This window comes from Ramularia collo-cygni (assembly GCF_900074925.1).
Source record: "Ramularia collo-cygni strain URUG2 genome assembly, contig: RCC_scaffold03, whole genome shotgun sequence".
Lineage (NCBI taxonomy): Eukaryota > Fungi > Ascomycota > Dothideomycetes > Mycosphaerellales > Mycosphaerellaceae > Ramularia > Ramularia collo-cygni.
Window position 1 is genome coordinate 1,801,377 of NW_019716257.1, and position 27,263 is coordinate 1,828,639.

At 53.5% G+C, this 27,263-nt stretch overlaps 10 protein-coding genes; 4 read left to right on the forward strand and 6 right to left on the reverse strand.

The window, feature by feature from the left end:
• Positions 1 to 1,275: 1,275 nt before the first annotated feature.
• RCC_03059 (uncharacterized protein) lies at positions 1,276 to 1,972 on the forward strand (the record flags this gene model as incomplete). XM_023768351.1 has 2 exons in its annotated part: positions 1,276 to 1,854; positions 1,922 to 1,972. 2 exons carry the CDS (start codon positions 1,276 to 1,278, stop codon positions 1,970 to 1,972), a joined length of 630 nt encoding a protein of 209 aa, XP_023624119.1.
• Positions 1,973 to 2,826: 854 nt separating this feature from the next.
• Positions 2,827 to 4,422, reverse strand: RCC_03060 (uncharacterized protein; the record flags this gene model as incomplete). Its single annotated transcript, XM_023768352.1, has 1 exon — positions 2,827 to 4,422. One exon carries the CDS (start codon positions 4,420 to 4,422, stop codon positions 2,827 to 2,829), a length of 1,596 nt encoding a protein of 531 aa, XP_023624120.1.
• A 1,132-nt stretch (positions 4,423 to 5,554) lies between these two features.
• RCC_03061 (related to alpha-amylase) lies at positions 5,555 to 7,900 on the forward strand (the record flags this gene model as incomplete). XM_023768353.1 has 10 exons in its annotated part: positions 5,555 to 5,602; positions 5,685 to 5,753; positions 5,823 to 5,868; positions 5,925 to 5,955; positions 6,003 to 6,020; positions 6,085 to 6,183; positions 6,238 to 6,571; positions 6,653 to 7,058; positions 7,112 to 7,463; positions 7,519 to 7,900. The coding sequence occupies 10 exons, from the start codon at positions 5,555 to 5,557 to the stop codon at positions 7,898 to 7,900; spliced, it is 1,785 nt and encodes a 594-aa protein (XP_023624121.1).
• A 697-nt stretch (positions 7,901 to 8,597) lies between these two features.
• Positions 8,598 to 9,704, reverse strand: RCC_03062 (uncharacterized protein; the record flags this gene model as incomplete). Its single annotated transcript, XM_023768354.1, has 1 exon — positions 8,598 to 9,704. One exon carries the CDS (start codon positions 9,702 to 9,704, stop codon positions 8,598 to 8,600), a length of 1,107 nt encoding a protein of 368 aa, XP_023624122.1.
• Positions 9,705 to 12,435: 2,731 nt separating this feature from the next.
• Positions 12,436 to 14,007, forward strand: RCC_03063 (uncharacterized protein; the record flags this gene model as incomplete). The annotated part of the gene is made up of 1 exon (XM_023768355.1): positions 12,436 to 14,007. One exon carries the CDS (start codon positions 12,436 to 12,438, stop codon positions 14,005 to 14,007), a length of 1,572 nt encoding a protein of 523 aa, XP_023624123.1.
• An 875-nt stretch (positions 14,008 to 14,882) lies between these two features.
• On the reverse strand, positions 14,883 to 15,943 carry RCC_03064 (uncharacterized protein; the record flags this gene model as incomplete). XM_023768356.1 has 6 exons in its annotated part: positions 14,883 to 14,993; positions 15,046 to 15,205; positions 15,254 to 15,503; positions 15,552 to 15,714; positions 15,780 to 15,840; positions 15,894 to 15,943. The coding sequence occupies 6 exons, from the start codon at positions 15,941 to 15,943 to the stop codon at positions 14,883 to 14,885; spliced, it is 795 nt and encodes a 264-aa protein (XP_023624124.1).
• A 710-nt stretch (positions 15,944 to 16,653) lies between these two features.
• On the reverse strand, positions 16,654 to 17,651 carry RCC_03065 (uncharacterized protein; the record flags this gene model as incomplete). XM_023768357.1 has 4 exons in its annotated part: positions 16,654 to 16,749; positions 16,822 to 17,351; positions 17,402 to 17,459; positions 17,511 to 17,651. 4 exons carry the CDS (start codon positions 17,649 to 17,651, stop codon positions 16,654 to 16,656), a joined length of 825 nt encoding a protein of 274 aa, XP_023624125.1.
• A 3,575-nt stretch (positions 17,652 to 21,226) lies between these two features.
• On the forward strand, positions 21,227 to 22,442 carry RCC_03066 (related to pectinesterase precursor; the record flags this gene model as incomplete). XM_023768358.1 has 5 exons in its annotated part: positions 21,227 to 21,538; positions 21,592 to 21,717; positions 21,772 to 21,803; positions 21,858 to 22,116; positions 22,176 to 22,442. 5 exons carry the CDS (start codon positions 21,227 to 21,229, stop codon positions 22,440 to 22,442), a joined length of 996 nt encoding a protein of 331 aa, XP_023624126.1.
• A 134-nt stretch (positions 22,443 to 22,576) lies between these two features.
• RCC_03067 (related to 24-dehydrocholesterol reductase precursor) lies at positions 22,577 to 24,855 on the reverse strand (the record flags this gene model as incomplete). XM_023768359.1 has 11 exons in its annotated part: positions 22,577 to 22,781; positions 22,884 to 23,244; positions 23,373 to 23,392; positions 23,453 to 23,505; positions 23,563 to 23,606; positions 23,673 to 23,873; positions 23,967 to 24,116; positions 24,173 to 24,238; positions 24,294 to 24,353; positions 24,405 to 24,472; positions 24,596 to 24,855. The coding sequence occupies 11 exons, from the start codon at positions 24,853 to 24,855 to the stop codon at positions 22,577 to 22,579; spliced, it is 1,488 nt and encodes a 495-aa protein (XP_023624127.1).
• A 399-nt stretch (positions 24,856 to 25,254) lies between these two features.
• Positions 25,255 to 27,182, reverse strand: RCC_03068 (related to peroxisomal targeting signal receptor; the record flags this gene model as incomplete). XM_023768360.1 has 2 exons in its annotated part: positions 25,255 to 26,410; positions 26,467 to 27,182. 2 exons carry the CDS (start codon positions 27,180 to 27,182, stop codon positions 25,255 to 25,257), a joined length of 1,872 nt encoding a protein of 623 aa, XP_023624128.1.
• Positions 27,183 to 27,263: the final 81 nt, after the last annotated feature.

Here is a 27,263-nt window from a genome sequence, read left to right on the forward strand (position 1 = left end):
CTACCGCGCGGCCCGTGCCTCCACTGGTGAACAGATCTGTGCTTGGGATTTCCCGATGGGGCGGGCTTGGGGACCAAGATGACGCTACCATTATTCTCTCCTCGCTCCGCGGGCGGAACGTCAAAGGAGACAACCTGGAAGTCGGCCTTTTCATCATGGGTGAGTCGAGGGGAAACGACGTATCAGAGCTGAGCTGCGGGCTTGTGACGCCGAGACTTTCCTTTCGCAGCAGCTCAGCCTACAACGTTCAGGCATCAAATCAGGCCAGACGCTAGTCAACACCACGAGAAGCCAACACCTCCTTGCACACGTTACCTCCTTGCCTCCTTCTTATGCGCGCCTTCCAAGGCTTGCGCCTGCCTATCTACATTCGTAGGGCAGGCAGGAGCTAGGGTCGGCACTTACTAGTTCACTCTTCAGACAGTTACTATAAATTGGACATCATCGACCATCATGGAGATCTCTTTCACAAGAGTCTGAATGGAAAGCGGGCGCCGGTTCCTGCGCGCAAGTCCGGTTCCTGCGCGCAAGTCCGGTTCCTACGCGCAAGTCCTTTTCTGCGTAAGGTAGCTGTGGTTTACTCACCCTAATCCACCTCACCCGATTCATCTGCGACGAACCTACTCACCTACACCCCCAGTCGTGCATACGGGAATCTGAGCGGGAAGTCTTGTCCAATCCGCGTCAATTGTCGACAGAATGGAGTATGCATTGGATGAAAACCTCCCTGTCTCTTTAGTGTGATTCCTGTATGCGGGCCACACTCTGTATGGATCCTCACTTGCTACCTAAATACCTACAGCGTCTGCGCACAGCGGAGGACATTGCGCTTCCCGAGTATCCTTGCAAAGTCTGGGATTACAGCGAATCCCATTGTAGAGAACCGCGGCCCGCACCGAAGAGGAATGTCCTCCGCTGTGCGTAGTGTAATCAAAGTACCTAATCAAGCTTACCTAATCACATCTGTCTCATGTCTCTTTGTCTTGTCGATCCTGCGTGATGTACATTCCGCCCCATCCTCTACATTCCGCTCTCGACTCTCCGCGTCGTCGACCGCAACTCTGCTCTGCTAGAGGGGGGGGGGGTGGGGGGTAAGGCCTACAACTCCGCTCCGCTCCTTCGAGATAATTCCGGAGAGTGACGTCGGAGTGAAGCTGGTGGGGTCCGTGCGCTGGTGCAGTTGCTGGGCCAAATTCTGGCGATCGTGAGACAACATTACATCAGACAAAGCCTCATATCGATTGAGTCCACCACACATCATCACATCTTCCAAAGATGCGCTCCTCAAGGCTCCTCTTGCTCCCGGCAGCACTCCTCACCAGTGCACTCCAACTTCGCGACATGCATCCGTTTCTCTCCGCGCTGCCCGACATTCTACAAGACTACCTGCCCGAATCACTTTCCAACTCCACCGCCGCGCCGCCGCACGATGTGCTCAAACGACAATACAGCAACACTTGTCCGAAAGGCTTCGACYCATGCGCAAATCTCGGGGCGCCATCCCTCTGCTGCGTCTCTGACGCCGTATGCTCTGCGGACTCGGCAGGCTCCGTAGCGTGCTGTCCGTCAGGTGCAGCGTGTACGGGAACCATTGGAGGCATCATCACAGGCGGAACCGTAGACGCGTCGGGCGGTCTGGTGGGCGTTGGCTCGACGGCAACGGGCGTGTCCGCAAGCACAACCAACTTCCAATCTGCAAGCACTACGACCAACGGCGGCGGCCTGGTGGCGGCAACATCACCTTCGACACCAGGCATGGAGGATGGAGGAAGCCCCACGGCGAATGGCGGGTTCATCATAAACGGAGGTCAAACAGTGGCCACACCGGGAGCTGCCATAAGAGCGGCGGAGATTGTGAGTATCCATTGACCCGAGTGGGGCACCAAGAGCGTAAAGAACCGCCGTACTGACCTCTCGATAGCCAGGCATCGTCCACGCCATCATATACGTTTTGGAGCTGCTACCCATCTGAGCGGAATCGTAATGACGACGCATGATCAACGACACAAATTGTAATGACGGAACAGAGACTGTACATATCCCGAAACCTATAAGGTACTGACGGCGAGCGTTGAATGGCGTTCATATTTGGTTTCCCACGGCCCGACATCAGCTCGAAAATCACCCACGCTTACCACCGATGCGTTACTTGCATTGCGATTTCTGCAGAACTTCTGCACCGCCAGCTCGCTGAATCACCCACCGTGCGGGAGTCGCGGATCTTAAAAAGAGTTCGAGGTCGCAAAAGGAGCCCCGCAAGTGCACTTGAAGGAGAGATGAAGCTTTCGAGGGATGCTGCGAAGACTGCCGAGAAAGATCTACGGTCTTCGCCAAGTTAAGGAAAGACCCCGGGTCAATCATCGCGTAGCTAATTGCTACATACCACGCATTCTCAAATGACCTACCCCACTATCCAAGAGAGCTGCCTCTCAAAACGCCCCTGTCAAAGATCGAAGGACACCAATCATCCACCCACTCGAGCAGTTTGCTCGTCTAACCTACCATCTCTAAGACGTCTCTCACGTGCATGTCCACTGGGACTCTTAGCATTCGCATCCTTGCATCGAACCCAAGGAGACGCTGTGRTAGTAACGTCAGAGGTGTCAAGAGTAGAGTTGTACGCCTTACACAACACCCTGGACATGTTCACAAGATTTGGAGGAAGGGCCGGATTACGTCCACATAACTAATGATATTGTCGCTAGCTAAGGTGCTAGCTAAGTAGCCTGTCCGCCATCTGGATGAAGTGGCATACCTTTCCTGTTACAGCAGCAACCACCATGTGTACGTTGTGGTTATCACTGTGAACACAGTGGAAGAACACCTCTAGTTAGGAGTCGAGGTTCCCGTAGGCGACGTGATTGTGGTTGTGATTGGAGGAGGCTGAGTGATGACATGAGAGGTGCCGGAAGTAGTGATGGCATGAGAGGTGCCGGTAGTAGTGATGGTATAAGAGGTGCTGGAAGTAGTGAAGGTACGAGTGGTGCCAGAAGTCATGCTCCCCACAACCAGTTTGGTTACAGGGATAGTCGGAAGAATCGATTTCCCAATGACAGTCTTCCGAGCTCCAGAAGCAGGGGGAGCTGCTCGCGTAGCAGAGTCCACGTTACCACTTGTGAAAGCGCCCTCAGCGGTTTTAGACGCCTTAGGGCCATGAGCAGCGGTTGTGCCTGGAGTCGCTTGCGAGGCAGAGTCGGTCCGGTGCTCTGGCGTGATCGTTGTGTATGGGTCTGTATCATCTGGGGCAATTTCATCCGAAGGCTTCCTGATTCTCGCTTCGGCCTTTCCCTCAGTGAGCTGTGCAATGGTAGTACCTTTGTCCCAGAAAAAGCCTCCATCCCATTGTGACAGCCAGTGTGCAAACATCTCGGGCTGGTTTGCCCAGTGGACTTTCAGAAGATCCTTCCTCGCCTCTGAGATAGCTTTGATCTTTTCTTCGTGCAGACGGTCGGCGTCTTCCAGGAGTGATTTGTAGATTGGATTGGACTGACGGATTTGATAGTCGAGCTTGCTCGCTTTCCCTGCCAAGCGCTTGATCTTTTGCTTGGTCCCCAAGTCCGCCTTTACTTCCGCCTCGTAAGTAAGCCGGAATTTGTCGAAATTCGCCTCCACCTCCGCCGAGTACTCTCCGGGGACGTCCGTTTCCAATAGCTCGCCAACTTGGTCAACGGCTTCATTCCACAACGAATTACGGCTGTCCACACCCTCGACCACTTTCGCCTCCATTATCGCAGCCTCGTTGCGCAACCTTCTCACTTCAGAACCTTGAGATCCAGCAATCCCCTCCGCGGTTTCCTCGAGAGTTTGCGCTTGCGCTTCCTTCTCGAGTACGGACTCTGCATTTCGAGCTTTGTCTTCAATTTCAAGATACTCTTGTAGTTCCTCTCGAGGTAGCCAATTCTTTGGCGCCTTATTTGGCCGCCCTAGATGCCGCGCCTGCGACCATTGGTCTGGCCTGTAGATCAATTCCAGCGAATCGGCTACAGAGGGGGCCCCGCCATCGATACCCAGGAGCTCGATATCTTTAACCATGTCCAACTTTTCAAGCGGGTCGTAGGTAAGGGGATATTCATCGAGAGGTCTGCCCCATCCTTCATGAGGATCTTGCCATACTCCATCATCCGGTCCTCCAGGAACATTATCGTCAGGTCTTGGTATTCCAGGGGCCGGATCATCAGGATTCAAATTGGGGCCTGGGTATTTAGGATTCGCTTCAGGGCCTGGGTTTTCGGGATTTACTTTAGGGTTCGGCTTCTCAGGATTCCTTGGTGACGGAGGTTTCTTGCCGCGCAGCTTATCCAGCCTCTTGAGTCTGTCGAAAAGCCTCTTCCACCACGGGGGCACTATCTWATTGGTGTTATTGTTGGGATTGTCAACAGGCTTCGGGGTAGGACGGTCGAAAGTGATAGTATCGTCGATCATGTTATGGATTGAGTCACTATCGAACTAAAGCWAAAGTAAAGGTAAGTGGGGTCCGTAGTACCTTCCTATCAGAAAGGCTTCGGGGGAGTGTGAGCCTTGGTGATGGGTGTTTGGGGAAAGTCTCGACGCTGTAAGGTAGCATGCGTAGTCTGGGAAACCTCAACGTAGTAAGGTGAAGCGGACGACCAGCCGAGAGCTTCCTGAATGGTCTCAACATCCGTAGCGAGGCGGCTCCGTCCCGGTGTGCGCCGCTCTACGTGTCGCGTAATCGCATCGCGAGCAAGACCAACTCCAATCCCATCCTCTTGAGTGGAAACATATGCGATGGTCAGCCACAAAAGCCAATGTCTTAAGGAAGATTGACTAGAAAGAGCGTGCTGGAAGACTCACTCGGAGCACCACTTCTCAGAAAGTAGCGCGGCCAGTGGCGCAGGTGTCCGCGTTGGACTGGAATGTCAGGCCGGTCATGTTGCTGGTGGCATGGTACCATGAGCTTCAGCAATGCGAGGCGGCGTACGACTGCTCCCTTGATCTTGGGTCAGCATCCACTGCAGCATACCTTATGCCATGGTTGTCGCACTGGCTCCTGCCTACTGTCAAGAAATCCCGCGCGCATCGGCGGGCCTCATGATCTCTCGTGGTATTGAGGTGTGTTGGGTAGGAACCTGTAGCAAGTACATATATGGAAGTTACGAGACACGGTGGGGATTCTGGAGAGATGATGTCCAGCCGATCGTCGGCAGCACGGACCGGGGACTTGCAGTAGTTTCTGCACAGTGTGCACAGTGCACACCACCCCAGCACACAGTGACCCCACCCCACGTTCACAAGCTGACAAGCTAAACATCGCCCAGTCGTCATGGCCCTTCCACCCTCCATCCATCCAGAAGTGTAAGGTAAGGTAGCTCTCATCTTCCACCGCTATCGAGATCTTCATCTCGACACAGCCCACAACGGCCTCATTTTCGGGACTCGCTTACACTCGGCAAGTACAGCGAGAGAGTGGCATACCTTAGCTACTCTCTGCGACTATTTCTGGCGACGCTTCTCTGCTCTCCTTTCACCTTTCAACGCTCCATTGTCTCTTCTTTTCCCCGCTCATACTCAGCCTACCTAAACCTAACCATTCGCCATGGCCCTCACACAGCAAGCAAACGCTCACAAGTGGTGGAAGGAGGCAGTAAGATATCCAATCGGAGAAGATGACACACCACTTCTCTGCCAGACAGCAACTTGCTAATCCTCGCGCTGCTCCTGCTCAGGTTGTCTATCAAATCTATCCCGCTTCATTCTACTCAACCGGATCGGGATCAAAGCCGGGATGGGGAGATGTGAGCGAGCCATGTGCTGAGACCAGGCGATACGCAGGCTACCTGCTGTATACTGATCCGAAGCCGTAGGTCAATGGCATAACGGCGAAGCTTGATTACYTGAAAGAGCTCGGCGGTGAGTGCTGAGCACGACTGTTTTCTTATCCATGATCAATGCTCACATCAGCCCAGTCGATGTTGTTTGGACGTCGCCAATTTACAAGTAAATTCCATCACTCTCTTTTGCAATCCTGATGCTGACGAGCAAAGATCTCCGCAGGTTGACATGTGAGTTGAYTCAAACGTCCTAGATCACTAATTTGCGATTCATGCTGACCCTCCTCGGTTTCAGGGGATACGACATCTCCGACTATCTGGACATCGACCCCGTCTATGGTTCTTTGGCTGATGTCGATGAGCTCATCAAAAACTTGAAGAAGCGGGATATGAAGTGAGTGAACATCGAAAACAATGGCTCCATAGAATGTGTCGCTGATTCAAACAGGCTCATGATGGATCTCGTGGTGAATCACACATCACACCAACATGCCTGGTTCCTCGACTCCCGTTCTTCCAAAGACAGCAAGTACAGGGACTGGTACATCTGGAAGCCCGCCAAGTACGATGAGCAGGGAAATCGTCACCCACCAAACAATTGGTCGATGATCCTGGGCGAGGCAAACAGCGCGTGGACCTGGGATGAGAAGACTCAAGAGTATTATCTTGCCCTCTTCACTCCAGAGCAGCCTGACTTGAATTGGGAAAATCCAAAGGTTCGCTCGGCTGTGCACGACATTCTTCGTTTCTGGCTTGACCGCGGTGCCAGCGGATTCCGGATGGTGAGTCTTCCATCAATCACTGCTATCCCGCGCTGCTATCCCGGTTACTAGATCTCTACTAACGTGTCACAAACAATCCAGGACGTAATCAATCTTATTTCGAAGGTTCAGACATTCCCAGACGCAGAAATTTTCGACAAGAATAGCGAGTACCAGCCTGGACACAAGTTCTACGCCAATGGACCTCGTCTGCATGAGTTTCTTCGCGACATGAATGACAAGGTGCTGTCAAAATACGACTCGATCACTGTTGGTGAGATGCCATTCATCAACGACGAGGACGAAGTGCTTCGGGTGGTCGGAGAGGAGCGACATGAACTCAACATGATTTTCATATTCGAGGTTGTGGACATCAGCAACGAGCCGGGAGCAGCTCGGATGACGCTACGTGCATGGGAAACGAAGGAGCTCCGAGACATCATTTCAAAGTGGCAGAATGCAATGCGTGAGCGGGGAGGTTGGAACTCTGTGTTCATTGAGAACCATGGTGAGGAGTGGCACGTCTATGAGTGCGTGAAAGCTTGCTAACACTTGACGTAGACAACCCCCGAAGTGTCTCCATCATCACGGATGATTCGCCACAGTACCGCGAGCTGGGAGCCAAACTTCTCGCTTTGATGGAGACCACACTCAGCGGGACATTGTATGTCTACCAGGGCGAAGAGATTGCCATGGCAAATGTGCCTGCCTCCTGGGATCCGGCTGAATACAAAGATATCGAGTCTCAGAATTACTGGAAGAAGATGAACGATCTTTACCCCGGCGACGGAGAGAAGTTGCAGCATGCTCGAATGATATTGCAGAAGAAAGCCCGCGATCATGCCAGGACGCCGGTGCAGTGGAACAATACTGCCAATGCTGGTTTCTGCAAGGAAGGCGTGACGCCTTGGATGTGAGTTCGACGCTGAGGTGTAATGCAATGATGGTCATGAGCTAAGACTTGACAGGCGTGTGAACGACGACTACACCCACATCAACGCCGAGGCTCAGCAATCAGCCAAAGACGATGATGATCTTTCAGTCCTTCAGTTCTGGAAGCGCGGACTGGCGAACAGAAAAGCCCACARAGATGTGTTTGTGTATGGTGACTACCGGCTGTTTGACGAGACACACGAGTCAGTCTTTGCGTATAAGAGATCTAGCAAAGAGGAGGCTTTTGTCATTGTCCTGAATTTCTCGGGAGAGAGTGTGGAGTTTGACATTCCTGATGCTGCGGGTGTGGAGAAGTGGGTTGCTGGAAACTACGAAGCCGGAGCACCGGTCAAAGAAGTGCAAGGCAAGATCACACTCAAGCCCTGGGAAGCGATTTTGGGCGCAGCGAAGGTTTAGAGGAGTGTTCTAGGGTGGGCTCATCTCCTGCGAATCCCTTGAAAGGATTCGAAGGAGCGGAGCGGAGTTGTAGGCCTAATCCCCCCTAGCAGAGCAGAGTTGCGGTCGACGACGCGGAGAGTCGAGAGCGGAGTGTAGATGATAGGGCGGAGCGTATATTACGCAGGCATATATTACGCAGGTATACATCATGCAGGAGAAGATAGCGAGACATAAGACTAGAGAGACATGCTCACTCTCTGAAATCGTCTCGAAGGAGCGGAGCGGTATTATTAACCTAACTCCCTCCAGCAGAGCAGAGTTGCGGTCGACGATACGGAGAGTCGAGAGCGGAATATAGAGGGTAGGGCGCAGCGTACATTACGCAGGCATATATTATACAGGACAAGATGGCGAGACATAACGTTGGAGAGACATGCTCACTCTCCGAAATCGTCTCGAAGGAGCGGAGCGGTATCATTAGCCTAACCCCCTCCAGCAGAGCAGAGTTGCGGTCGGCGATGCGGAGAGTCGGGGGCGGAGAGTGCAGCGGAGCGTACATCACACAGGATCGACAAGACGGAGAGACGTGGGACAGATGTGATTAGGTAATTTGATTAGGTACTTTGAATAGGTACTATCTAGGTAGCAAGTGAAGACCCATGGGTGAGTAGGTTTGTTGCAGGTGAATCAGGTGAGGTGAGTCAGGGTGAGTGGATTAATACACCGCAACGGACCTGAGGTTAGGTCTCGGCGCAGCTCTGGACGGCATCGCAGGTTCGCGCCCTTCAATCTCACGCTTTCCAATCTCACTCTCTCCATTGCGCTCTCCATTCTCCATGGCGACAACAGCCTGCTGGTCGCCCTCTTGGCTGCTGGGTGTTCCATCACGGGGACGAGAGCGGCGGAAAAAGATCCACATTGCGGCAGCCAAAAGGATGAGTGGAATGGCGAGGAGCCAGAACCAGTTCTTGTTGATGAAGTCGAAAGGGTCACAGCCGAAGTGATATGTTGGGCATGGGCGGCCCGCGAGGTCTCGGTGGTGGGATTTCTGGCTGTGGGGCTGAGTGTGAGTGGAGGTGGCGGTTGATGTAATGATGGGGACGACGGCTCCATTCGCCACGGCGGTGGTGGTAATCGATTCGTGCACGGTGKAGACTACGGTGGTCGGCTGCTTGATGCTGGTCGCGCTCAGTTGGCTGAGACTTGGCGGAACGACGACGGTCTTGATCAGGCGAGGAGTGGTGCCAGTCAGGGTCGTGAAAGGAACGGCGTCAGTCACGGGCGTGGCAGGAATGGTGCCAGTCACGACTGTGCCAGGAATGATCATGGTCGTGGGAGGAATAGTCGTCCAACCGGTCGTGCTGGTGGCGGTGATAAACTTCTGCTGCCTGGTGATGGAAGGAGCAGGAGAGTGGATGGAGACGTGAGTGACCGTCGGAGTCACCGTGGTGAAGGACGTCTTGTGCCGAGTGGAAGTGGTAGTCGTATGCTTGTGCAGGATTGTTCCAAGGGAGCCATCGGGCAACAAGGTGAGAGAGTCCGTGGGCTCAGCCCGTTTGTTTTTGCTGTGGGTGCGAGGCACCGTGATGGTGGTGTGGTCGTTCTTCTTAGTCTTGGTAGTGGTGTACAGGAGTGTCACGGTGGGCAAAGTGGTCCAGGCCGGAGTGATTGTCACCGTGCTGGTCTGGGTCGTGGTGGAGGTTGGGACCGGCCACTTGGATGGTGCTGCCAACTCTAAGGCGGCGGCTCGCATCTCGACAATGCCGGTGCTCTTGCTGGAGCCAGTACCGACGGTGACCAAGACTGGAGAAGACTGGTTCATSATGGTGACGGTTGTGGGTTTGAGTCTCTGAAAGACGGTCAGCGAAGAACACGGAAGCTGGCTGGCTGTACAAACGAGAGATGGGTTTGTTGTGGAGAGCACCTTCGAGCAGAGAAGCTGCTGCTGGAGATGATGGCGGGAGGGTGATGGTAATGTTGATGGCGACGTTGGTATTGCTGACGGGACTGATGGCTTGCTGATGGGACTGATGGAAGTGATGGATTGATGTTGGGAATGTTGATGTTTGAAGATGAAGAGACGAGAGACGAAGGACGGAAGGAAATACTTATAGACAGCAGCCAGGCCACTGAGCGGAAGCTGCACAGGGTGGCAAGGAAAGGGCAGGAAGGAAAGGGTAGGAAGGACTTCACTTCAACCGGCAAGAGGTGACCGCTCAGGGAAGCCACGGCTGATTAATGAGGCAGGCGAGAATCCTGTTGCGGGAAGGACTGTACTTCAACCTACAAGACTTGACTGCTAAGGGCCGCCGACATTGAAGATTGCCGCCTCTCCTTGTAGTGAGTTGACGACAACGCTCACGAACAGGTGGCTACAAGCACAAAAAGCAGCAGCCTTACGGAGAGTCAAGCACGGATGGTCGAATGTCTTATCGAANGAGTTGACGACAACGCTCACGAACAGGTGGCTACAAGCACAAAAAGCAGCAGCCTTACGGAGAGTCAAGCACGGATGGTCGAATGTCTTATCGAATAATGTCTTCTCGATCCCACTGTCGTTGTTGTAGAAGAATAATAAGGCAGGCGAGAATCCTGTTGCAGGAAGGACTGTACTTCAACCTACAAAACTTAACTGCCAAGGGCCGCAGAAATTGAAGATTGCCGCCTCTCCTTGTAAGGAGTTGACGACAACGCTCACGAACAGGTGGCTACAAGCACAAAAAGCAGCAGCCTTACGGAGAGTCAAGNTGAAGATTGCCGCCTCTCCTTGTAAGGAGTTGACGACAACGCTCACGAACAGGTGGCTACAAGCACAAAAAGCAGCAGCCTTACGGAGAGTCAAGTACGGATGGTCGAATGTCTTATCGAATAATGTCTTCTCGATCGTACTGTCGTTGTTGTAGAAAGGGCGGCAACCTCCAATTTCGGCGGCCCTTGTGCCTGCTTTGGGGCTCAGGGAAGCCACGGCTAGACAGGCGAGAATCCTATTGCGATGATCATCGGCATTCGAGCGCACTGTTGGTAGGTGTCATGTGCAGAGACTCTCTTACCGCGAGAGGTCAAATCGTTTGGCAGTCGACTGCAGTTGAGCCCGCTTATGCCAGATTTTGCAGAAGAGCCTTCGCCGGACAAGACCCTAGATGCAGACGTTTCTCCCGACTCGCATGAGTCACAAGATTATACACAGCGTTGCAATGAAACATGGGCCGTCACGGCCTTCGTTTTGCCAGAAAGTAGGCAAAGCCACGACCATCAATCAAATGGTCTGTCGCTACCTCGTCGGGGTCAGTTCGGKATTTTCTGACAATGCTACTTTACTTCGTTCATCACTAGCAGATGTCAGCAGCGGATGGGTGAATCTTGGGATGCCAGGCGATTGTCCCTCTCAGCCAAGCCCGGAAGACGAAGCATTGCTCGCAGTGGAGCTAGATCAGTTACAGTCGACAAAGAGGCTGCGGATGCATCTTTCTAGACTGCTGCGCCGTGAAACGGATGGCTGGGTGGAGGAAGGGAGAGGGAACGAAGTTCTTCCTGTCTATCGGGAGCAGTATGCAGAGTTCGTGAAAGCTTGCGTCGCGAGTCGCGAGGATGACGAGGCTGAGAAACATGCGAAAAGGAAGGCGGACATGCTTTGATCATTTGATATGAGGTGAATCCCCATCACGATCGATGGGCCAACGTGTTTCCTTGTGTCGGGGGTCATCTGCACTTCTCCGCGACTCGCTTTGTATCCATCATGCACTTCACGCTTGTGGTACAACCCATCTCTTGCTAGTATTGGCTCACGCTGTTTACCTGCACAGTAAACAGCATATGGGAACCCTGTTTGTCTTCGGTCTATCGAACAGTCACTGCCGTCCGTCGTCGCCCTGCCTTGAACGTATTGCGGGTAGAACAAGTCGTGTGAAATGGGTCAAAGAGTGAAGTGGTTTCGGTGGATGCGTCTGCGTGAGAGCAATGACAAGCATCCGGCTGGATGTCGCCAAAAAGAGTGAGTGGAGGATGTGGAGCCAGACTTTGCTACCAGCATCGCCGTCCGAACGATGACGGTGAATTGATGATTGCGAACCGAATTAGCGCCGCAAAACGCTAAAAGGCTTCTCCCACGTTTATTATGGGCCGGCGTCCCTGATCCGCCCGATCTGCCGCTGCTGGCTGATATCATCCGGTGGTTCGGTGAAGAGATATCTATTTTTTTTCTGTGGACATCACATCATCTGCACACCCAGACTCTCGATACCAAGGCCCACAAAACGCCAATTCGCGACGGCGATATCCCGGCGAGCTGTCATGGACTCCCACACCGGCGCGACTCCCGCTGACCGACCGACCGAATTGGTTGCTTCCCTCCTAGATGCTCAACGTTTCAATCCTGAGCGCGTTCTGCGACGTCGCGTACCTGCAGAGTCGTGTTTCTTATCTGTACATAATTCACCGCTCTCTCGCCGGTCGGCCTGGTATGTGACTTTCTTTTCTTCGCTTGCCTCATTTGAACCTCCCGTGTACCATCTTGCTCTCACCCCTCTTGCATCTGCTTTCCGTCTGCATTGACCATGTCTTCTCCACTGGAACGCACTGCAAGTGTCCGACAGACGTCGGTTGCCTCGACTGGACTGCCATTGGAGCTCCAGCAACAGATCTTCTCCTACTTGGACACCGCAAATTTCTACTCGGCAAGAAAAGTGTGCAAATGGTGGAAATTCGCATCGACCGCCCCTTTATCTCTTGCACGCCAGCTACGACGACTTCCCATTCTCCCACCGGTTCAAGCGGCCTCGTCGACCCCAATCGAGCTCCRGCAGCTCTATGACGAAGCCACGCACACTCTCATGGTTGACGTTCGCACAGAGCGGGCATACGACACTCCTGGAAGATTGACCAAAGCCTCGAAGCTTGGGTTTCAGATCAACCCCAGAGTGGTCTCCAMTTCGAATGGCGATTTGACGGCCAGGCTGAATGGCCGTATGATTGAGCTGTTCGATACTGCCGGAAGCAAGCCTGTGTTGAGATACCAGCGTCCACTGAACGATCTCAAAGAGACGGTAGGTAATGGGCCCTGGTTGAAGTGTCAGCCAAATTCGTGCAACGAGCTTGCTCTGTCCTCGGATGGAAGCATGCTTGCTATCTCGCAAGAGCGCACGATCCAGCTCTACGACCTCCGTGCGGATGCCGAAAGCTTCACCATCAACGAGTACATCTCGAGTGCCAGCGGGCATTACATCTGTGGTCTGGGTTTTGAGCAAAACGACCATGTTCTACGAGTCCGTCTCTCGGGGAAGGGCACCGTGCTATATCTGGGCACTCCGCCAACTCTAGAACAGCAAGAGCAAGAGACGAAAGCCACAGTGGAGCATTGGAAGAGCAAGGCGGGCTTGAAACACACTTTTCTTGACTCGGCACTCCTCACAATCGCGCCGGCATCCGAGGATGTAGAGCAGCCCGCTCGGATCTGTGGGGTGCAGCTCCTGCGTCCGTTCGAGCATGGCTGGCTGTTTGCTGGGCAGAAGCAGGGCGGTGGAGAGAGTAGCTTGTATGTACTCGGCCATGTACAGACGAGCATCCCGCATAACACGAGCGCCTCGAGGGTTGAGCCGGCGAGCGTGACTGTGCTTGCCAGGCTAGAGAGCTTCCTGTCAGCCTGGAGTCATATGTTGGAGGCGGATAGTGATGAAGGTATGGGCCTGTGGGAGAACATGCCATCGGCTCACGAGCATCACCCTATGTTCGCCATGGCGCCCAATGGATCGTTCCTTGCTCTCGCTGAACGCGACAAGAAGCGCATCCGGCCTGCGCCTCTAACGCAGGTTTTCATATACAGGCTTCCCGGAAGGCAGCAGCTTCTCAACACGCTTGCACAAAGGACTTTAAAGGCGGAACACCCATTTCAAAGGGTAGACAGTTTCCTCGATAAGCTCGAGAATAGAACTCCACAGCCAGCGCATCAGCCAAATTCATCTCAGCAGGGTTCCACGCCGAAGCACAATGTGGCGAGGATCCCTCTCTGCCTGACCACTCTGCAAGGTGATGTGATGGATCTGAAGCTACAGTCTGTCAACAGCCGGAAGTGCTCCGTAAGTGCGTCAACGGCCGAGACAACAATGACCTGGATGCTGGAAGACTGGTGAACATATTCCGGACCGGAACTATCAATGGGGATGGGGTGGGTATGGAGTTGTCGTTGTATTTCGTCTAGCGTTGGAGATACCCGCAAAGAACGTCCGTTTGGACAAGTCGATCAATCACATGCAACTTCACATTATTAATCCCATCGTTTCCGGCTATCGCTGAGGAGTCCGAGTATCTCGTATCCGCCTTCCCGAGGCCAACAGACAATTTGTGATTGTGATGAGTGATGCAGCAGCAGGTACCTACCTACTGTACACGTTAACCATGACCACTTCCGCCGAAGAGCGACGATGCCAAAAGTCGAAGCCGAGGATATCCTTCCGGCGCCGGCTCAGAAGCTATGCCCAATTTCGCAATAGGAATATGCGGAATGGCCGGAGATAGGAACAACAAGGAATTGGATGCCTGGAGCACGGCAACCTGTACTGCTTTGGTCCCATCAGTAGTAGCGTCGGAGCTTTGGACTCCCTGTGGGCGTTCACGCGGAGCAGGAGCGTTCGTTACGTACGTAGTGGACGAGGCAGCGAGGCTGTGTCGGTGCACGAAGGTGGCATGTGGTTTGCACAAGATCGGGACAATGTTACTTATCTGTTCCACGGCAGCAGCCTTTCGGATATCACACCGGTGGGAATAGCAGCCGTTGGAGGTGGCGCTTCTCGGATTGGGTCAATGATGTCTTTCATGGAGTGAGTGCGTGCAAGGCGTAGATGATGTTGGTCCATGCCATACAGACGGTTCAGTCAATGAGCAATGACCAGTTTTATGACAATTCAATGCATCGCACGTTATACATCGGCTTCCATCCGAGGTCCCTCTCTCAACTCAGTCTCGAAAGAGCAAGACGTCCGAAGCCAGTGGTTCTACGACTGCCTGTTCATCCCGAATGCATTCCGCAAGACATTGGAAACAGCAGTGGGAATACCGCAAACAGGGAAACGACCCCGAGCAGGAAATACGCAACCTTTCGCGAAGGTGGCATCGAAGGCTAACAAGTTAGCATCATTGCATGCGCACGCCACCAGCAACAAACGACTCACAAGAACTTCATCTGCGACATTGGATTCCACATCCGCGTCGCCCTTCTCCAGGACGCTGTGATCGATGATGGTGGTCTCTGCGTCCACCGATGGTACTTTTGAAAGCGCACAGATGGATCGCAGCGTAAGAGAAAACTCCCCCTCCTGAGTGCCGAAGAAGCTGTAAGAGGTYAGCGCAATCCTCAAACCGCCRTCGACATTGCCTTACCTTCTCATCATGACACTGATTTGCTTGACCTTCTTCAAATTGATCGGTTTCGCATCGTCCTTCAGCCTGCCACGGTAGGTTGCATTGAAGCTTGAAAAGGGGATGAAAATGGAGCGGTCGTAGGCATGGCCTGGCTCTGCTTGCGAGGGAAGCTCGAAGTCGCATTCATAGGTGACTGTCGATTGCTCACGGCCTGTGTCTGGATCTGGAGGCAGCAATGTGTCCTTCAAATTCAGGGTGTATCGTTTCTCTGCCGCATTGTTAGAACATGTCTCTGCAACTTCGACATGGTACGCACTGTCTCCCTTTGATGTGTTGATTTGAATGCCCGCATACTCGGAAAGGTCCCATTCGCGGTCGTTCCCAGTGGTTCGCTGGCTCGCAAAGCCAGCGCCACCTAGGGTCTTGATATCAAGCGTTCCATGAAATCGAGCGGTCTTCTCGTTGATTTCAAGATATGACTACGATATCAGGTGAGCATAATGCACGATACTATGCCGCTTCTTCGTAGCCTTGCCGAGCGTACCTGGGATTTACCGCCCCGAACACGATCGTCGGATGCAGTCCAGTCGCCAGAGTGCCAGCCCCTGGCAGCACATCAGTCGCCGTCGCAGCTCTAGGACGGGCCCAGTCCACTTACTTGTCTGCCCCGAAAAGGACCAAATGCTTGCTGTCAAACGTCTGTGCCATCTCTGGAATGTCGATGGAACTGATGGATGGTGATGATGAATCGATGGTACTGTAAGGTTTGCCTAGGTAGAGCTCTCAATGTTGGAGCGAGCGAGTCCGAGCCGCCAAGTCTCATCAGTCCAACTCCTGCTAGCTCGAAACCTTCGCAGGAGTGCACAACACTTGTAGACAGCGGAGCAAACTACCCATGTCGAGCGTCGTCACAATCCGAGGGAACGAGAGTGACAAATCCCTCACTGATCAAGACAATCCGAGACTCGCGAGTATCACGGCTTGCGAGCCATGGAAGCAAACTACCTGACAGGATAAAGCTGCCCGAGATGAGAAAAATGCCATTGCAACAATATTCGTTTTTGCACTCGCGATCTTCAAGGTCCGGATGCCGAGATGCCAAGACAACGTACGTTGCTGAGCAGCAATCGATGGAGAACAGATGTTATGAAAGAGAGGGAGAGATCTGGACAGTCAACCGGATGCGGCGGCATGAGGAGTACAGTACTGTGCCATTGTTGATATATCGAAACTTTCAACATCTATGAATTTCCCAACAACATCGACCTGATCCGCCGAGTTGAACGCCAAATGACAACCAAATTTCAAAGGGCCTTGACCCTGTCGTTTGTAGCCAACGCCGGACTCCAGCGCTTGTCATAAGCAAATTGTCGTTAATCGTGCAGAAATAGAGCCCGGAATCCGCCTGATCCGTTCGATCATGAGCGATACGACGGAGGTGTTCTAGGGAGTGATAGAGGGGTGCGTGGGTAATCTGGTGGTGAGAACTCAGATGCATCCGACAGTGGCGGTGTCTGGCCTTGCTATCAGCCATGCGTCGCGGTGGTGGGATAAGTGTGATTCCGTTGGTGAGGTGGTCTACTCACATAGGCGGGGAATGAGTTTTCGTTGGCCATGGATGCGTAGCTCATGCCGAATGGGTTGTTGTACTCGTCATCACCATAGATCTCCTGCTTTATGGGCGGAGATGTCATGCTTTGAGCTCCGTACGTATGCTGAGGTGGTGGTAGATACTGCGAGTATAGGGGAAGCTCCATCGAAGCCGACGGCAATCCGCAATAAGGCTGATAGTTTGGATATCCTACAGTCTCCGTAGACTGTAGAGGAGCATACGAGAATGGCGGGGGAGAAGTCGATATCTGGCGTGTGAATTGCTGCGAGAACATGCCACGGTCGTCCGAGGGCAGCACATATCGTTGCGCTAGCACCTCGGGAGTATGTTGCCGCCGCGCTTGACTACTATTTGATCGTCGTCGGTGATGTGCGGACTCGCGAGAGGTCTGGATAGACTCCTTCATATGCGTTTGAGGAAGTTCTTCATGTCGCTGTTCTGGTGATGCCGAGCTCGAGCCGGCCCTTCTTTCCAGATCTTCCAAGCGCTTCTTCAGCTTCTTGCCTGCAAGATGGTCAGAAGATGGCGGCATTGTTAGGTTGCAACAAACATACGATAGTTCCGTTGGGCAATGCGGTTCTGTATTCTTCGTCGTTCCGCAAGGTCTGATATCTGAACAGGGTCAATGTTTCGATCATATGTGTCTCGGCGGATTGCACATACTTTGGTCCAATCCTCGTTGGGGTTCGCACTCGCGCTGAACGCACTGCTAGTGCTGTGTGCAGTTGGGTAATGTTTCTGAGGTGCGGACGCCGGGTACTCCGCATAGCTGTAGCTCGACTGCATGCTTGGTCGATCGTTCATCACGGGCTGACACTGGGCAATGACAAAGCTAGGTAAAGAGCAGAGACGTGTTGCACGACGAGCAGAGTCGAGGTCGTTGTGTGAAAGGAGAAGATGTCTTTACACAGCTGAAACCGATAAAGGGAGTTTGGGGGAGCTGCACGGCATATAAGAGGTCAGGCCATGGCAGAGGATCGCATGGGATGAGGATCACGGCGGAACGACTGATCCTTGCTAGACCGACTTGCCATGTGTGCTCTCTCGACCCGCCCGCAGTCCGCGCCTCTGCGCACTGCTCTGTACGGAATTGCGGCTGCCCGATGGCGCGGCTGCTGCTGCTGCTTGGAGCAGGCGGGCAGGCAAGCAAAAGCAGGCTTCAGGCTTCAGGCTTCAGGCTTCGGGTCTGCGTKGATGCCGTGTCCACCGCGAGCGAGCCAGACAGAAGAGTCGCCTACCAACGCACACCCCGCAGGGCTGAGCGCGCGAGCTCATGTAGCTCCAACCGGTAACCTGCTCTCTCCACTGCCCAGAAATGGGGCTCGATGCGCGAGCTGGCTGAGGGCCATGATTACAAAGAGCCAGGTCGTGTTTTAATTTAGGAGCCTGACCATGCGCGCTGTCGAAAGTCGTGGCATTCCGCGGAACTCCACCTGTTCTGCTCTGCTGCACCGGACCGGCCTGCACTAACAACACCTAACTTACCTACCTTCTTCCTTCGCGTCGGCGGTGTAGCCGGACGTTGTGCTTTGCCTCGACCTCTCGGGATCCCGTACAGAAGAGCGTGCCATTCCGAGACCGACAGGCAGGTCATGATGCCATCCATTGCAGCCTGCAATCGCAGGGCGCACTCCTCACTGTGCGACGCCGGACACTCTGGACCACGCGTGTCGGCATTCCAGCGCCGCGTTTCCGTCCACTCGTTTCAGAGTCGGCGACGATACCTACGTCGAGGAGGACGTGGCTCGCATCCAGCTGCCTTGAAGTGGACGCCTGTTGAACTGTCTGCCTCGTGCTGCGGACGGCTGGATCTAGCATGCAACCAGCCGCCCGCAATCGCGACCTCACCGCTCCAGACAGGTATCCCTGCTATCTATCTGGTGTCCGACYTGTCAGCCCTACCCACCACTCTACCTGTCGACCACTGAGCGCGAGGCGGGAGGACCAAACCAGCTCAATCTTCGTTGGTAAGCACCACGAATGCTGGAGAACGCGCTCTTCTCGGATGCCATCCGCTCTAGCGGTCGATCGGATGTCCCCAAGCATCTGACATTGCTCCTGGACGCACGCCATGTCCGGGTCGGCTGCCATGTCAGAACCTACATTTCCAATCCTCGAGGCGGTGGGACAATGGTCTGCCACGCCCTCTGCGGTTTCAAGACTGATTGCCAATGCTCGTCCTGGAACTCCAACACGGGCACAGCTATGGAGCAGGCTGTTTTTCATGCACTGCGTGCGGCTGAATGCACTGGCTGCGGCTGCGGCTGCAGCTGCGCGCCAAGTCGAGGCTACAACGCGAAAGTTGCACTTCTCACACAGCCGAGGGAGAAGCTGGAATTCGAGCATTGCCCACTACTGGCCAATCGCAGCTCGCACCTGCTGCGAAGCAAACGGCTGGACGGGCTCCTTTTCGTGCCACTCGCAATTGACACATTTACCAACCGCCGTCTTTCGACAGTGCGTGCAGGACTGAGAGCTGACTCCGGTCTGTTACCGCCCGATGTCTCGTGTGGTCGGAAACGAGCTCTCTGGACCGTGTCGCCTATGCATTGTGTGCCAGCCAATCGTTGGCCCAGCAGGGAAGCACAGAACCAACTGGCAGGATCGGCGTCTCCGCGTGTCATCCAAACCACTACCATGGGCTTGTAAACGAACACAAGCATAAGGCTGAAGCGTGGCTTGTTGTCTGCTGACCCACGACAGTTCCTGATTACCCGAATGTAGGTTTCATGCTTTGATCTATGTTCAGAACCATGGCTCGAAAGGCATCACGAGAGGCAGCACTATCGGTGCGAAGTGCGATCTGTACGGGACCCATGCGCTTCACAGCTTTGCGATTGTATTCTGAAGGCGCAGAGGGTCATGCGAGTGGTTTCAGTGGAGCCGAAGCGATCGTTGGCGAACACTAACGCTGCGGCGCACTGTACCAGCGAAAGCGTGCCACCAACAACGCCATTGGTCCCATAGACACCCTGCTCGATTACTCTGCATGCCGACACACGTGGCGCTGCTCGCCTGCCAGAAGAGCCGTTCTTTTCGGCATTGCTGTCTTCAATCGACCACCGCTGCAAGTAGCTCAATGATGGGATTTGTCATCAGTCTCAAGGCTGTGTGACGCATCCAGGAAGTAACCAGTTCTTCCTGCCGATTTCAAGACGATCCTGAGAAATTGTGCTCCATGGTCTGCAAGCATATCGAGTATGGTCGCAAAAAATAGCACGGCCYAAACCGAAGCGTCCCATTTTCGATTACATTTGCCGGTGTGTCCAGGCTAAAAGCGGATCGTAGGACACGTCTCTCCGTGACACGCAACCAATCGTGATTGTGTTCAAACGGGACAGCTCGCCAACAACAGAAAGTCACTTGACAAACTGTCAATGCGGGCTGAGCCCTACAAGGTATTTGCGGCGTGTACTCCATGCTCTCCAGCCTGCTCACCGCGACCAACTTCATCCCCTGTCGACCCGCCCTATCCGACATACCCCGAAGTCTCTCCGTCATGTCGAGATTGTCAGCACTTAATTGTGACTGCACAGGAAGTTCCCTATTCGCTCATTCCGGAGTGTATTGGGATGAAGTCTTATGGCAAGTTTAACACATTCCTAGTTCCGAAGCTCTGTCCGTCGATGTCTTAGGCCAGTCATTGAGCATGTAAGTGCCATGCACGGCTTTGCGTTCGTCGTATGCTCGTAATAAAGAATGCAGGCTCTGATAGAAGAGGGTGAGGAACATTCTGCAGACGGATCTGCTCCGCACGTCAGTAAGTCCTTTGTCTCTTTGGTCAGAGAGTCACGGTCGAGCGCTTTTCGCGATAGCAGCCTAAAGTCACTCCATAAAACGTTCTTGAAGGTCGGGGTGATTATGATGAGTGCAAGAGCCGCGAAACTTGATGATGTGATGCGATGCGATTTCGATGAGCTTCTTAACTGACCAGCGTAGAGCTGGGGCACTACCGACGACTGCTTGGCTGTTGTCCGTGCAACGTGGTGAAACTGGTGGCAAAACAGCATACTTGAGTGGCTATAAATCTGGAACACGACAAGCGAGWTAGCACTCTATATGCAGTACATCTGTTTGTCTTGGGCAATTCCGGGGAACCTATCTTCACAGCCTGCAATCTGTTCGGGGTTGCTCGAATACTACTGACTGGCGGAGGCAGTGCGTCATTCACGTCCTGGTGTCGAATAAAGCATCACCTTGAAGCGACCTTCTATTTGGCATCTTGGCGCATACATGGCCAAACTATGCCGGTATTGCAAGGAGTGTATCGGAAGAAAGGGAAGCAGATCTCTGGAGCTCGCGGAGGTCCTTAAAAACCACACAAGTAAGGTTCGATGGCGCCCAGTCAACAACTTGATCATTCACACTCTTTTCAAACAATGCATTCCCTTTGGTTCCTTTTCTGTTTTGTTACTGTGGCGCTTGCCGCATGCCGGACCACTGCTCCGCCTGGTGCTCTTGTGGTGAGCAAGAACGGCACTGGAGGGTACCGCACCATTCAAGCTGCGGTTGATGCCCTCTCGTCCTCTGCCGTGAAAGAGCAGAGCATCTTCATCGGTGCCGGGACCTACAAGGAGCAAGTCTATGTTCCCAAGTTGAAGGGACCTCTTTCGATCTTGGGCTACACGGTTGATGAGAGCACCTACAAGAAAAATGTTGTCTTCATCGAGGCGGGCGAAAGCCAGGAGACGGTAAATCTGCGGATTMGAGTTTGATTTGAACAGCTCTAACCAAGCTGCATCAGCAACCGAACAACGATGCCACTGCAACACTCAGAGTCCACACGAGTAACTTCAAGCTCTACAACGTCAACGTAGTGAACTCGTATGGGGAAGGGAGCCAGGCTTTGGCGCTTTCTGCAAACGCTGCTGTAAGACGATCCCATCACGAAGGAACAATCTTCACACAGCTAACAAGTCTCCAGGGACAAGGATACTACGGATGCTCGTTCACTGGGTACGTATCAAGTGCCTCGCCGYCAGCATACCCCGTCCACTGACACACCACCAGCTTCCAAGACACGGTGCTCGCCGAAAGAGGTGCTCAACTCTACGCCAGGTCATACATTGAAGGCGCGACAGACTTCATCTTCGGCCAATACGGAGAGGCGTGGTTCGATCAGTGCGATATCCKCGTGCTTCAGGCGTCCAAGGGTTACATTACTGCCAGTGGACGCAAAACTTCAGACAGCCCGAGCTATCTCGTCATTAACAACTCAACCGTGGCCGCTGCAGCTGGAAACACTGTAGAGAGTGGCGCATATTACCTTGTAAGCTGCCGACTTCTTGTCGCGTCTGTGATGAATGCTTACCTTCGTCGTACGTATAGGGTCGGCCTTGGGGTCAGTATGCCCGCGTGGCATTCCAGTCAACCGATATGACGGCAGTTGTCAACCCCGCCGGATGGTCTATCTGGAACAAGGGCGATGCAAGAACTGAAAATTCGCAGCTCGGGGAGCATGGCAATACCGGAGCTGGCAGCAAAGGAGCGAGGGCGAGCTTCGGTGATAAGCTGAGCAAGCCAGTCGCGATCGCAGACATACTGGGTACTGATTACGAGAGCGTTAGCTGGATGGACCTGAGATACCTGGGCTGACGGTCCACTCTCCCCGGGTTTGGTCTGTACAGTATTTGCGGTACTGTCTGTATATACGTGCATCTTGTATGTAATTGAGCGCCACTCATAGTCGTTCGTTCTTCAGGAATGTTCCTGCGATACAGTACTGAAGTCTACTTGGCAAGCAGGTAGTCCTTCTCCAGCAAAGTCTTCGCCACTCCATACAAACCACTAAATGGCCATGTGTTCCAAAATTGATCTCGCAACCAAGCAGATAGGCCTGTGGGAGGTGACCCTACCTTGCTGAGGTCCACCTTGACTTTCTGGTACACACTGGGTAAGTACTCCGCGTGATACTTCTTTCTGAGCGCGTTGTACCTGAATGCGATGGTTTGATGTTAGCAAAATCGCCACTGACTTGAACACAGCGAGCCCTGCTCTTGCAGGGCCGTCTTGTTCTCGTGTCACTGTTTTGCTTACCACTTCATATCGTAGATGTCATTCCATTCGTCCAGGGTGTAGTATGCTTGTGCGTACAGCCACTTGATGCCGCCAAGCTGGCGTACTTTCTGCTCAAGCGCTCTGTTTTCCTCTACGAATGTTTCAAAACGCGGCGAACCAGGCCCCCAGACTCCCACATTCACAAATGATACTGTCTTGCTGTCGTCGTAGACATCACCGCCGAGGTTCGGACGCAAAGACACCTCTTGGCCTCGCTTAAGCGGACAGAGCCAAAGTGGCCAGAAACCGAACTTCTGGTCGACGAAATTGACAATGTCGACGACGCCGTTTCTGGGCAAGAGCAAGTCCTGCACGATATATTTTGAGGCGTGTCCAGAAGCTGGATCATAAGTCAGCTTCGTCTGATGCTTAATGGAATAGCTGGCGGTGTGGAATTAAGGAGCTCAAGCTCTGCATCAGAGAACGAATGACGTTGCCGGAGTAACCAGTCCGCTTCAAGAGTCTTACCGTGTAGTGCTTGGTACATACTGCAAGAAGTCAGCACTTGTCCAGCAGTTCAGTACAGACGTTCTGCGAAGCAGACTTACACTCGGGTGTGCATGAAGTAGTCCAGGGCCCATCGCGTTATTCTATTGAACGGCTGCTGGATCGTTAGGCATAGCTTGTAAGGTCGTGTAGCAGATTGACCAGGACTCACGGTCATGAAGTATGGAAACGCGTACTGTCCAGTCCAAAAGGCACCTTCATTGTGGCATCAAGTCAGCACAGTTCTCAGGCGTACAACTTTCGTTCTCTCCGCCAACGTACCTCGATCGTAGCGGAACAGGTAATCTTGTATATTGGTAGCTTCTACAACGTCTTCAAAGCTCTTGCCGGTTGTTCGATCGACATGAATGTAGAACCAAGGATCTCGGGCTCGGCTGAAGCGTTGCAACTTGACGCCTGGCTTTAGTTCGTCGACCAGCCTTCCAGTGACGATGACGCCTTTATCCAAGCTGTACTGGATGCCTGGGTCAAGACGAAGTGTTAGCCAGTTGAGTGCCTGGCATCGTCCTACTGTATTTTGCGGGAGAACATGCTGCACCGCTAGAGCTCACAYACCATCAACGAAATCGCTGGTTGGGTCGTTCGTAACAGTGTCCATAGTGGTGAGAGCTTCCGAGATACTGCGAACCGGGCTATAGGTGAGCTCCACATATGGCTTGGATTTGATCAGTTGGATCTCGAGCAGGGTAGTGACGCCAAATGTGCCTGTGATAGTGTCAGTGACTGATTCACGTCAAGACAAAGCATGCCAATTCACCGACCAAAACCGCCAGCTGCACCCTCAAACAGATCTGCTTTCTCTGTTCTTGATGCCTTTACAACTTCGCCTACGAGCAGTCAGTATGCGGCATCCAAGATAGTGAAGGCGTCACGTTTATGCRCCATTTGCAAGTACGATTTCGACCCAATTGACGATGCAGTCAAAGAAGCCGTATTTGAAGCCTGTTGAACGTCAACTTCGTCCGGGAATCGACAGTTTCAGGTATGGGTTACCCGAGCTCTCTCCGGCTGTTCCAGAGAAGCCACCTCCAACAGTGATGCCTGGGAACTCCATCACAACTCTGCAGAAACGGGAGTCAACGCCAGTTCTAATGCGCGGGGCCTTGAGGATCTGGGAAGCCAGATCGATAACGTCCCATCTCTTTTAAGAGGAAGTGGATACTCAGCTGCTGCATTCCACGTACGGAGAAATGACACCAAAGGGAAGTGTCGCCTCGACCAGCTCATCCATCGCCACGTTAGGCTCAACCAAAGCCGTCATGTTGTCTGTATCGATCTTGATGACATGATTGAGCTTTGATGTGTCGACCATCTTTTGGGGGTCCACGTTTCGTTGTTGAGTGGTATTGGTGCTGCCATGATACAGCCTAAAGGGAGTCTTCTGTTCATGGAACTTTGTGATCTGAGCAGCAATTGCCTCAACTGCTTGCTGGTGAGCCTCCATGTTGAATGTCGTTGATTCGTCCCCGGATGTCGCGGATTTGACACGGCTGCAATCGTTTTGAAGGGAATGTCACGAGTTTTCTCTGGAAGGAGAGGTTCCGGTAGCGACACACTTGCAATGTTTGGATTAATGTTTGATGCAGGGCCGCGGAGGAAGTGACTGACAGTGAGACGGCCTGAGCTTGGTCAATGCGCTGCGCTGCTCCACCTTTTCCAACCACGGCTGACGACAGCAGGCAGTCAGCAGTCAGCCAGCAGTCAGCAGTCAGTCCATATATGAGTCGATACCAGTCGTTCTGCAAGGGCCATAAAATCGAATTAATTGACGGCTTTCGCATCATCGTAAGCAGTGGTGATGGAGTACAACTACAACTATATTTGCCCGTGTATCCATTTTCATCTAAAAGTCGAATTGCCCTCGCAGCGCATCTAGATTCATGTCCGCGCCAACCATGGTTGATAGATCCCTTCGATCCATTTGAGTGAAGACCCTTCGCAAAGTATCATACAAGTTCGTGCTCTCATTCTGCCGAAGCAGATCATCGACAGCCCGGCCGTCGGCATCATTGCCATTACCATCCCTCAGTATCTCCGCAGCTTTCGCTCGGCCCTCGCTTTCCTGAACTCGGTGCATGGACAGAGCACCGAGAAGATGTCCGGCTGCCTCCTCCAAAACGCCCAGGTTGATACATGACACGCCGAGGTTGTAGCGTGCTCGCACAAAGTTGGGCCGTAGTTCCAAGGCCCGCGAATATGCCTCGATGGCTTCCTCTGAGCGAGAGCTGTTCGCCAGGGTGGCACCAAGCCTGTTCCAGAGGAGGTGCTCCTCGCCTTCGCGCTTCATCGAGCCGTGTTGATGGCTATTCAAAGCAGCTGTGAAGCAGTCGACAGCTTTGTCGTAATCCTCGCTGCCGTAAAACAGAACACCCAGACCGACCTGGACGTCAACGTCGACGTCGCCGCCCTCGGGGTTGAGTTGTGCAGCCTCGAGGAAGTAGCCAGTCACCTTCTCKTGGAGCATGTGTCGATCCGTGAAGCCCATATCCTCCTCTGCTTCCATGCCGCGAGGCGTGACCCCTAGCTGAGGATACTTCGAAGCAACCCATCTTTCCAGAGTCCGGTAGGCAAGAGTATCATATCCTTCGTTTGTGTACGACACTGCCAGACCCATAAGTGCTTCCAAATTACCAGGATCCAGCTTGATGGCGTGCTCCAAGGCTCGAATTGCCGGCGACTCTTTCTCATTTTGAGCCTGGGCCTGACCGAGAGCAACCCAAGCCTCGACAAAGTCATCCTGCTTCTGCACCGCAGCCTCAAAAGCCAATGCTGCAAGACTGAGGTTGCCGCCCTCGCGCACGATCTTCATGCCCTCCTCGTAAGCGTTGGGCACATCATTAAACAGGTTGTTCTCCTCGAACATGTAGTTGCCCAAATTAGGCTGCGTGTTGTAGTCGTTTTGAAACGTGTCGAAATTGTGGCCCAGACCATCGAAGTCCTTCCACTGATCGTATTCGTCGCCAAAGTGGCCCGCTAACTCATCTTCCGCGAGCATGTTCCTGAAATCGTCAGTTCAAATTTGCATACATCTCGGGGGGATGAGGCATCGAATCACCTATCTAGATCGTTTAGCTCCTTCTCCACCGCCTGTTCGGCTTCGCGGTCTAGTTGCTCGAGATCTGCCTCCTTATCTTCGGTGGACAACTCCTCAAACTGCTTCTCCCAGTCGGTGTCGCTGAGCTCCTGCACGCGAGACTTGCCCTTGCCCTCGTATTGTTGCTGCGGCTGCTGCCCATACATTTGCGGCTGAAAGCCGCCCATCATCGGCCGCTGCATTCCGAATCCAGATCCGTACATGGAAGGTCGCTGGTAGGTTGACTGCTGCAGACTTGGGCTTTGCGTGCGAGGCGACATCTGCGACTGGCGGAACTGCGCGAAATCCTGGGGGGTGAACGAACCGGGTGCCGTTCGCTGCTGCTGAGCAAACTCCTCTGGAGCAAAACGTGGGCCCTGCTGCGCGAATTCACCAGCCCAGTTGCCATTGTTGCCACCACCGCTTGCTCGCTCGAAATGCTCCTGCTCTCGTCGCAATTGCTCCAGGTGAAAGGCTTCATTGGGCAGCATTTCACCAATTTGCGGACCCTGCTGCGCGAAGTCTTGGAAGGCAGCATCGTCAGGTCGTTGCTGTCCACTGCGGAAGCCATTCAGTTGCTGTGGCTGCAGATTCGTGAGACGATCGCGCTGGAGGGAGGTGTCGGCGCCCGTTTGTTTCTGGAACTGGGCCAGGGGGTTTGCGCCGGTGCTGCATTCTGGCCCGCCGAGAAACGACATGTTCGATCAGTCGGTAGAGGTAGTGGTATTGTTTGCGGCGGGGTCCGTTTTGGAGATGAGCGTGGAGGCGGATGTGGAGAC